The sequence below is a fragment of the Trachurus trachurus genome (genome assembly GCF_905171665.1).
Source record: "Trachurus trachurus genome assembly, chromosome: 14".
Taxonomy (NCBI): Eukaryota; Metazoa; Chordata; class Actinopteri; order Carangiformes; family Carangidae; genus Trachurus; species Trachurus trachurus.
Window position 1 is genome coordinate 31,959,345 of NC_139903.1, and position 10,777 is coordinate 31,970,121.

At 43.3% G+C, this 10,777-nt stretch overlaps 1 protein-coding gene across 1 annotated transcript; it reads left to right on the top strand.

Moving 5' to 3' along the window:
- Nucleotides 1–612: 612 nt before the first annotated feature.
- On the top strand, nucleotides 613–1,536 carry LOC310996602 (odorant receptor 131-2-like; the record flags this gene model as incomplete). Its single annotated transcript, XM_083986024.1, has 1 exon — nucleotides 613–1,536. One exon carries the CDS (start codon nucleotides 613–615, stop codon nucleotides 1,534–1,536), a length of 924 nt encoding a protein of 307 aa, XP_083842150.1.
- Nucleotides 1,537–10,777: the final 9,241 nt, after the last annotated feature.

Here is a 10,777-nt window from a genome sequence, read left to right on the forward strand (position 1 = left end):
TGGGGAGGGGGGAGTAAAGTCTTAAGAAAAGTTAATCATAGGTTTAAAAGGCGAGGTCGCTTATAAGCCCATCAGGCTTTATGATCTTTCCTGCACAATTTCTTTTTAACTGTTTTTTTTTTTTTTTTACTGATGTTTTTTTAATTATTGTATGTATGTAAAAGACTATTACTACTACTATTATTATAATTATTATATATTTTTGTTCTTTTTGTGTCCAAAATTAGAATTATGACATGAACAAGATAACTTGATGTCCACAAGTGTCATGAAGTGGGTGGGAAAACTGAGCTAAGATATAGTGTGTGAGGACAGGTAAGACTTGCAGAACAGTTCTGCTCAAATGAAATTAGCCATGGCCTCTAACCTGATAACTGTCAGCACAGGGAAAATATTCATGAATCATTTTCTGATATACAAGCAAATGTAACAGGTACCTGTACTCTAAAGATGACATGTATTCACTGTTTCAGGATTGCAAAGTGCAGAAAAATTGTGATGCTATTGTGTTTTAATTACATCAATAGGTTCATGTTTATTTTTTGTCTTAAATGTTTTTCTAAAATGTCATATGCAAACCAATCTCAGGGTCTCAACATTAGTGACAGTAACATGTCTGTTCAACAGTATCAGGGGTTATTGGAAAGAGTCGTGTTTTCTACTCTGATTGGAATGCCATGCTGTGTCTTTCTGGTCATTAACAGCATTATGCTTTTCACCCTGAGGAGTAAACTGGTGTTTAGAGAGACCTCACGTTACATTCTTCTGTATAATCTCCTTTTTGCAGACACAGCTCAGTTGGCATTTAGCCAGTTACTGTATATATTTGCTGCTTGTAGAATACTACTAACATATCCTGTGTGTTGTGTTCTTGTCATGTTCACCAAGCTAACGAATGACATCTCTCCCCTCACACTAGTGGTGATGTCTCTGGAGAGGTGTGTAGCTGTGTGCTACCCACTAAGGCATGCTGCCATCATCACCATCAAAAACACTGCTTTAGCTATAATTGTGGTTTGGACCATTAGTTTATTAAATGTCCTCATTCGAGTTGTTTTACTGTCAAATTTTCAATTTAAAGACCTGGAAAACCTGCAGATGACTGATGTTTGCTCTGACATACCATTTCTGCTTGAGCCAATAACTTATCATTATGACCAAGTCTACATTTATTTTTTGTTTTTATTTGCTGCTGTGGCAATAATTTCCTCATATATTGGTGTGATGATAGCAGCCAGGTCAGCCTCTACAGACAAAGATTCATTTCAGAAGGCTAGTAGAACCTTGCTGCTGCATCTAGCACAGCTGGGCCTCAGTCTCTTCTCAACAATGCATTCTGCTATTGTTCAATTCCTCTCAACAATCCTACCAAGATTAACAATTGTTCGTATCAAGAGTGTTGTTTATGTGTTCATCTATATCCTCCCCAGATGTCTAACTTCTCTCATCTATGGGATCAGGGATCAGACCATCAGGCCCATTCTCTTGTACCATCTGTGCTGTCGACTGACACTCAGCCGTCCCAGCCAGGGCTGAGGAGTCACCCTTTATTACAATTTGCAAACACAACAGCTTTTTTGGTGATTATGTCCTTTATTTTGTTTCTGCAAATGTTTTTTAACGTTGATTCTTTCACACTCTAGTGAGTACAGAAAAGTATATTTGTAATAGACATCACTGGGTAATAAGAATCATTATTGTTTAGGGCCGCACCTAATGATTCATTCATTGATTATTCTAACAACAATTTTTTTATACTTGACTAATATAACAATGAATTTACCTTAAATAAATATCAGAAAAAAGGAAATCTTCATTTTACAGTCCAACATAAATGTTTCCAAAATAAAATAAAATAAAATAAATAAGACATTGTTCAATTCAAGTGTGTAGTGCAATATATATTTAGCAAATCAACAACAAAATGTATTAAATAAGTGCACTCCAAGTGCAAAAACCAAATCACACACACTGCTTAGAGGGTTAGGGCTAGACACACAGAGACATGTTAATGTGTTAACCCTCTGAGGTCTGGGACCAATTTCTTGACTTTTACTTACTTTCTTAAATTCATCTTTCTAAGGTTTTTGCAGATGTACCATTTTGAAAAAAATGTTTTTAAATGACTTGAATTGAGTAGGTGGTACTTTTCTGATAATGCACCCAATTATAGCCAAAAGGCTAATTTCATTTGGCAGTCCCCCTGCCAGAGGGAGCACGGCAATGTGACCTAGTAGTAAAAGTAACAACGTAGGTGCACCACCACCCGTGCCCATGGTCTCTCGCCTCACAGTTCCTCTTTAAAGACTTCCCATCTCTGTGGGGGTCAGCTGAAAAGTGTGTATAGACGTTGCAGCACACCAAGGAAGCTTATGGACTCCACTGTTGATTTTGCAGCATCTACAACAAGAAGGTTTAAACTGTGGCAGACGCATGGTATAAACCGTGCTTTTTTGTTTATATCCTGCACCCTTTGGGCGCATGGCGTCTGTCCGACTACCCATTTCTCCGACCATACATTTCTTTATTTTTGCGTCCATTAATCCGACCTCCCACTTCTCCGACTTAAGTAGCCCTAACCCTTAACCTTACCCTAAACCTAACCTTAACACTATAGAAAAGGGTAGTCGGAGAAATGAGCCGTCGGACTTTTGGGCAGTCGGACTGATGTATGCTCCCCGCACCCTTTTCTGAATCCCAGTTTTTTTCCCCACATATTGCTCCCAATATTTTCCCGATACATTTTTTAATGTCCGGACCTAACTTCTCAATATGCCCCAAGAACACGTCAATTAACCTTGCGCCTGATGTGTCCACCACTGGCAAGAAACCAACAAAATGCTCTCCAACAGTAACCCTAACGCCAATTTTGCATTGGACAAAGCACAGTGTCACAGAGTTGCTCTGTGTGCGCAGCGTCAGGGGTGTGTAGTCCATTATCGCGGAGAAGTAATTTGATTGTTTTACTTTGGCTATGATTGCTTCCACTGTCTTGTTTCCAATAACCACGATTAATTCATTTTGTATGTTTTTTCCCAGATAATGGTAAGCAATGTCTTTTTTTCTCCGCTTGCTTGATATGCTTGCTCACCACTGGATCAAACTCTACAAGTAGCTCCACAAGACCCAGAAAATTCCCATTGTTTGCCTCATGCAGATTCTGAAATGCCTGCCAGTGAGACTGTGATTGACCTTGCCAAATATGGTACAGCAGAAACAGAAAACTGCATCTGACAATTTTGAATACACTAACCATGACCTGTGCATTTTTCATCCTCATGAAATATCTGTTCTTGGTAAAAAAACAAAAAAAACAATTGTTCCGCCCTTCGGCGTTTTGAGTTTAGTTCCTAGTCGGACCCGTTTTAGGGACGGACCGACTCAAGCAACAACAAGGAAATCAACACAAGGCTGGCTGCTTCAAACAGCGCTGGTAAAATCTTTGTCTGTGAGTAATTACACGAACACATCATAGTTATTGTGTAGGGTGTCTGTTTACTTCATTAATACAGGGAATTACGTTTGTTACTGTATCAATTTGTACGAGTTTAACTCGCGGTGAATGTGTTTTGTTCTGCCGATGTAGTATCGAATTTGCCCAGCAGAGGGCCGTGGCGCTACACAGATTTATTTACATCTGTTGAATTTGTGAATGTGTGTTCATATTTTATTGTCTAAAAAGACAACAGACGTTACATTTTGTAATGTTTATTTTTCTGTTTGTTTACAGTCTTACAAAAAAGTATGAGAAGAATTCTGTGAAATAAAACTGAGGAAAAAGAACGACAAAAGACCAAACCATCCTCAACAAGACTTCCAGAGTGACTCCATTATTGTTAACTATCTGTCTAGCTGTAGCTGACATATAGCGAGGGCAGAATAGTAAGAAGACAGTAATACACCAAGTTCTTCACGAAGCAGCTCAACACTGATTTCATCATTGCTTATCCAACGTCATCCAAGCAACCAAGATGGATGAACGGAGTAACACAGAAGAAACACATCAGTCCTTGGCGACTAGATCCATCGCACAGCCAGTAGCAAATCATCAACAGCAAGCTCTGCTGCACTCAGGGCTCGAGCCAGAGCCGAAGCTGCTCGCACACAGGCTTCATTCGCTAAGAAAGAAGCGGAGATGATGGTTGAACAGGCAACGTTAAAAGCAAAAATGCACATTCTACAAAAAGAAAAGGATGCAGCTACAGCCACCGCAGAAGAGGCAGTGTTTGTGGCTGCTGTGGACAATGCAGAGATAGACTCTCGTCATGACATTGACCTACCTCTCTCACCATCCAACGCTGCACAAAGGACAAGTGAGTACGTTTTGCAACACAGCCGTGGCTCATCAGGACACATGTCTATGCACACATGTACACAACCTGCAGTAGAGAAAGTTAAACAAGAAATTAGCAACCTCAAAATTGAAAATGAAGATACTCACCTGCAAACAGCTCATAAAGATGTGAACATCCAACCAGCAGTGAACGCCACACAACATACTCCTGCAAACGTTCCTCCTGTACAGAAAAAGAGACATTTAGATCCAACTGTAAATTCAACTTACCTGAGACAACCTGCACAGCAGAGGTGGGATCCTGACAACTCCGTCAAGCAGACAGCACCCACACCAGATGTCGCAAAATACCTCATGCGAAGAGAAGTAGTCACATCTGGTCTAATGGAGTTCGATGAACACCCAGAGAACTATTGGGCGTGGAAAACCTCTTTTCAAAGCGTCATTGATGAACTCGCATTAACTCCAAGAGAAGAGCTAGACCTCCTGATTAAATGGCTCGGGCCAGCGTCTAAGGAGCAAGCAAAAAGAATCAGAGCCATACACAGCCACAACTCAGCTGCAGGGCTAGACATGGTCTGGCAAAGACTAGAAGAAACCTATGGAACCCCTGAGGCAGTTGAACATTCACTCCTGAAGAGGATCGAGGAGTTTCCCAGAATCACGAACAGAGACAATGTGAGATTAAGAGAGTTTGGAGATCTCTTGCTTGAACTTGAATATGCAAAGGAAGGAGGATTCCTCCCTGGACTAGCATATCTCGATACATCACGTGGAGTGAACCCCATATTAGAAAAGCTTCCATTTAGTCTTCAAGAAAAGTGGATTTCCCACGGGTCAAAGTATAAAGAATACAACCATGTTCCCTATCCACCCTTCTCCTTCTTCTCACAGTTTATTCGTTCTGAAGCTAAAACTAGAAATGATCCTAGCTTTATGATATCTCAAGCTCACTACACAGGTCCCACCAAGACAGAGAGACCCACAAGATACAACAACAAGGTGCCTGTGTCCGTGAGGAAGACTGGTGTCCTTTCTGAAGCTACAGCAGCTCCTGCAGGCTCTGTCGAAAAAGGAGCTATAGATCCAGACCGTCTATGCCCTCTGCATAACAAGCCTCACGCACTCATAAAATGCCGCACCTTCCGCAGCAAGCCCATGGAGGAGCGTAAAACCTACCTCAAGGAGAAGAACATCTGCTTCAGGTGCTGCAGTTCGACCAAACATAGAGCAAAAGACTGTGATAAAGAAATATTCTGCAGAGAATGTGGCAGCAAGACTCACACATCAGCTTTACATCCTGGTCGCGCACCTTGGGTCTCAGAAGTCCCAGCAGATCAAGGCGAGGAGGAGGAGACCCACGAGAGTCCCCCAAGAGCTCCCCCTGCAGTAACATCAAAATGTACAGAGGTTTGTGGGGGAAACACCAACGCCAAATCCTGCTGCAAAATATGTTTAGTTAACATCTACCCTGAAGATCAACCAGAAAAGGTAATTCAGACATATGCAGTAATAGACGATCAGAGCAATCGTTCACTTGCTCGCCCTGAGTTCTTCAACCACTTTGGCCTCTATGAAAAAGCATCTCCCTACACATTAAAGACGTGCTCTGGTGTTATGGAAACTGCAGGAAGGAGAGCAACAGACTTTGTGGTGGAATCCTATGATGGAAAGATCAAAGTCAAGCTTCCAACTCTCATTGAGTGTGAAATGATTCCAGACGACAGGGATGAAATCCCCACACCTGAAATAGCCCGCTATTTCCCCCATCTGAGACATTTAACAGATAAGATACCACCTCTCAATGAAATGGCTCAGATCTACATCCTGCTAGGAAGAGACATTTTACAAGTGCATAAAGTGAGGCAGCAGCACAACGGTAACCATGACGACCCCTACGCCCAACGTCTTGACCTCGGGTGGGTTATTGTAGGAGACGTCTGCCTGGACCGAGCTCACAAACCACCCAGTGTCAGAGTCTACAAGACACACACACTGCCTAATGGACGGACATCCATGTTAAGTCCTTGTCCTAACAAAATACAAGTGAAAGAGACACTTAACACAAAAAACACTCACCAACCAAGTACTGTGGACTGCACATTCCAAGGCGAGGAGACGGAAAAACTTGGAGCTACAGTCTTCGACAGCCACCCTGATGATGAAAAGATAGCTCTGTCAGTCGACGATCAAACATTCTTGGACATCATGGACAAACAGGTTTACATGGATCAGGCTAACAGCTGGGTAGCACCGCTGCCATTCTGCAAACCCCGCCGCCGTCTTCCAAACAACAGAGACATGGCTCTGCGACGACTCTTGTCTCTCAGACGAACACTGGACAGACGCACAGACATGAAAGAACACTTTCTGGAGTTCATGAAAAAAGTGTTCGAGAATGACCAAGCAGAGCTGGCACCAGAATTAGAAGAACATCAAGAAAGATGGTACGTACCTCTATTCGGAGTCTATCATCCTCAAAAACCAAATCAGATCAGAGTGGTTTTTGATTCAAGTGCCAAACATGACGGTGTATCACTGAATGACGTGCTGCTCAGCGGGCCAGACTTAAACAACGCCCTGCTGGGTGTCTTAATGCGTTTCAGGAGAGAGAACATTGCAGTCACCGCTGATATTCAGCAAATGTTTTACGCATTTGTTGTTCGAGAAGATCATCGTGACTATCTACGTTTCCTTTGGTATAAGGATAACAACTTAAACAACAACATCACAGAATACAGAATGAAGGTGCACATATTTGGCAACAGCCCCTCACCATCAGTTGCCATATATGGTCTAAAAAGAGCTGCACAAGAACATCAAGATGAATACGGCACAGACAGTAAGGAGTTCGTCATGAGGAACTTCTACGTGGACGACGGATTGGCGTCGGTTCTGACAGAGGAGGAAGCTATCGATCTGCTAAAGAGGACTCAAAAAATGTTAGCAGCATCTAACTTAAAGCTCCACAAAATCGCTTCCAATAGCAACAAAGTCATGGCAGCATTTTCCCCCGAGGACCTTGCAAAAGACTTAAAAGACCTCAACTTGGGAGCAGATCCTCTCCCACTTCAACGGAGCCTCGGACTGATATGGAATCTGGAGGGTGACAGCTTCAGTTTCCAAGTATCCCGTGAGGAGAAACCGTTCACAAAAAGAGGCATCTTATCAACAGTTCAGAGTCTTTATGATCCACTGGGCTTCGTGGCTCCCATCACAGTTCAGGGAAAAGCTCTGGTCAGAGAACTGTCGTCGAAAGAATATGACTGGGACGATCCTCTCCCATCAGACAAGCAAGTGTCCTGGAAGCTGTGGAAAGAGTCCCTCCTGGAATTAGAAAAGCTACACATCAAAAGAAGGTATGTGCCTATCCCTCTTGCATCATCTCAAAGTCGAGAGCTTTGTTTATTCTCCGACGCCTCCACACAGGCTATCGCCGCAGTAGCCTACCTACGTGTCACCAACAATGAAAACATGTGCCACGTAGGATTCATCATGGGCAAAGCGAAGTTGGCGCCGCATCCAGCCCACACAGTTCCACGTTTGGAGCTGTGTGCCGCTGTCCTGGCAGCTGAGATGGCAGACGCGATCTGCAGTGAGATGGACATTGAAATACAAGCCGTGAGATTTTTCACTGATAGCAGGATTGTTCTCGGCTACATCCATAACACCTCAAGAAGATTTCATGTGTATGTTGCCAACCGAGTCAATCGCATCAGGAAATCGAGTCAGCCTCAACAGTGGCAACATGTTGCCACCGAACAGAACCCGGCGGATCACGCCACCAGGCCCAAGTCTGTAGACATCCTCAGAGCCTCAAACTGGTTCGCAGGACCTGGATTCCTGAAAAACACAAGTGAGTCTCCACACAGCAACAGTTTTGATCTTGTGGATCCTGAACATGATGTTGAAGTCCGGCCTCAGGTTGCTGTCAACTACACCAAAGCTACAGAAGGTCAGTTCAGCTCAGCACGCTTTGAACGATTTTCTAGCTGGAAGAGATTACTGCAAGCTATCACAAAACTTATTCAAGTAATAAGAACATTCACAAAGACTCACAAAGCAGATGCTGTCGATGCACGGTGGCAAGCTAAAACAGTCATCATTCGTTGTGTCCAGCAAGAATCCTATGGAGAAGAGTTAAACTGTTTGAGAGACAGGATTCAGCTCTCAAAGAAGAGTCCGCTGAGAAAGTTAAATCCTTTCATCGACGAGGATGGACTCCTTCGGATCGGAGGACGCCTTACCAACGCTGACTTACCAAGAGATGAGAGACATCCTGTCATACTGCCAAAAACACATCACATCACAACTCTCATAGTGAGACATTACCATGAGGACATCTTCCACCAGGGTCGTCACCTTACTGAAGGTGCCGTCCGGTCAGCAGGAGTGTGGATAGTAGGAGGCAAACGGCTGGTGTCTAGTGTCCTCCATAACTGTGTGACCTGCAAAAAACTGAGAGGGAGGCTAATGGAACAGAAAATGGCACCGTTACCAGCTGACAGACTCACCTCAGAACCACCTTTTACCCACGTCGGACTGGACGTCTTCGGGCCGTGGAGCATTGTCACTCGCCGCACTCGTGGAGGCAGCGCTGAAAGTAAGCGATGGGCAGTGTTATTCACATGCATGAGCACTAGAGCGACACACATCGAAGTGTTAGAGTCCATGTCCACTTCAAGTTTTATAAATGCTTTAAGACGATTCTTTGCAATTCGCGGACCATCAAAACAGCTTCGCTCTGACAGAGGCACAAACTTTATTGAAGCGTGCAGAGAATTAAAAATCAACACCAGTGATCCAGAGCTGACAAGTTACCTTGACAAACAGGGCTGCACGTGGACTTTCAACTCCCCTCATTCATCCCATATGGGAGGTTGTTGGGAAAGACTGATAGGAGTTGCACGTCGGATTCTGGAGGGGATGTTGCTGAGGTCTGACACCAAACACCTCACACACGAAGTGTTGACAACACTGATGGCAGAAGTCATGGCCATTTTAAATGCCAGGCCGTTGACTCCAGTGTCAACTGATCCCGACAATCCTACTATACTGACACCTGCAATGATTCTCACTCAAAAGATGACTCCAGTGACAGCTCCTCCAGGTGACTTTGATCAAAAGGATCTACACAAAAATCAGTGGAAACAGGTGCAGTGTCTGGCAGAGAGCTTCTGGAAGCGATGGAGGCAGGAATATCTGGTGACTCTCCAGAAACGTCACAAGTGGACTGATGACAAGCCAAGCATTCAAGTGGATGATGTAGTTCTGATGAAAGACAGTCAGGCTCAACGGAACGACTGGCCAATTGGACTTGTGGTAAAAACATTGCCTAGCAAAGACAACAAAGTCCGCAAGGTTGAAGTTAAAGTTGTGAGACAAGGGGCAACAAAAACCTACATCAGGCCCATCTCAGAGCTTGTTTTTCTTATGTCTAAAGACTCATAAAGTGATGGACATTCTGATAAGTAACAGTAGTGTTCATAAATGGTGATTGATTGCATATTTGTTTGATCTAATAATTTGGTTGATTAACATTTGAGTAATTAAGATGTTTATAGTGGTATAATAATATACCAGGCGAGGAGTGTTCCGCCCTTCGGCGTTTTGAGTTTAGTTCCTAGTCGGACCCGTTTTAGGGACGGACCGACTCAAGCAACAACAAGGAAATCAACACAAGGCTGGCTGCTTCAAACAGCGCTGGTAAAATCTTTGTCTGTGAGTAATTACACGAACACATCATAGTTATTGTGTAGGGTGTCTGTTTACTTCATTAATACAGGGAATTACGTTTGTTACTGTATCAATTTGTACGAGTTTAACTCGCGGTGAATGTGTTTTGTTCTGCCGATGTAGTATCGAATTTGCCCAGCAGAGGGCCGTGGCGCTACACAGATTTATTTACATCTGTTGAATTTGTGAATGTGTGTTCATATTTTATTGTCTAAAAAGACAACAGACGTTACATTTTGTAATGTTTATTTTTCTGTTTGTTTACAGTCTTACAAAAAAGTATGAGAAGAATTCTGTGAAATAAAACTGAGGAAAAAGAACGACAAAAGACCAAACCATCCTCAACAAGACTTCCAGAGTGACTCCATTATTGTTAACTATCTGTCTAGCTGTAGCTGACATATAGCGAGGGCAGAATAACAATGGTGTGTTTGGCTCTGTGGGATGTTGAAGTCCTCTATGTGAACGGGACCTCTCCGAACAATATCGATCCATTGGTCACTGGTAATATGCCTGGACCTCGTTTTTCTTTTTCTTTTAAAATATTTTTTGGGCTTTTTATTGCCTTTAATCGATAGTACAGTGGAGATAGAGACAGGAAATGGGGAGGCAGAGAGGGGGAATGACATGCAGGAAAGGTCTGCCCGACATGGGATTTGAACTGGGGCCACCTGCAATGAGGACTGTAGCCTCAACAACATGGGGCGGCAGCTCTACCAAGTGAGCTAAACGCCCCTGGCCTCATTT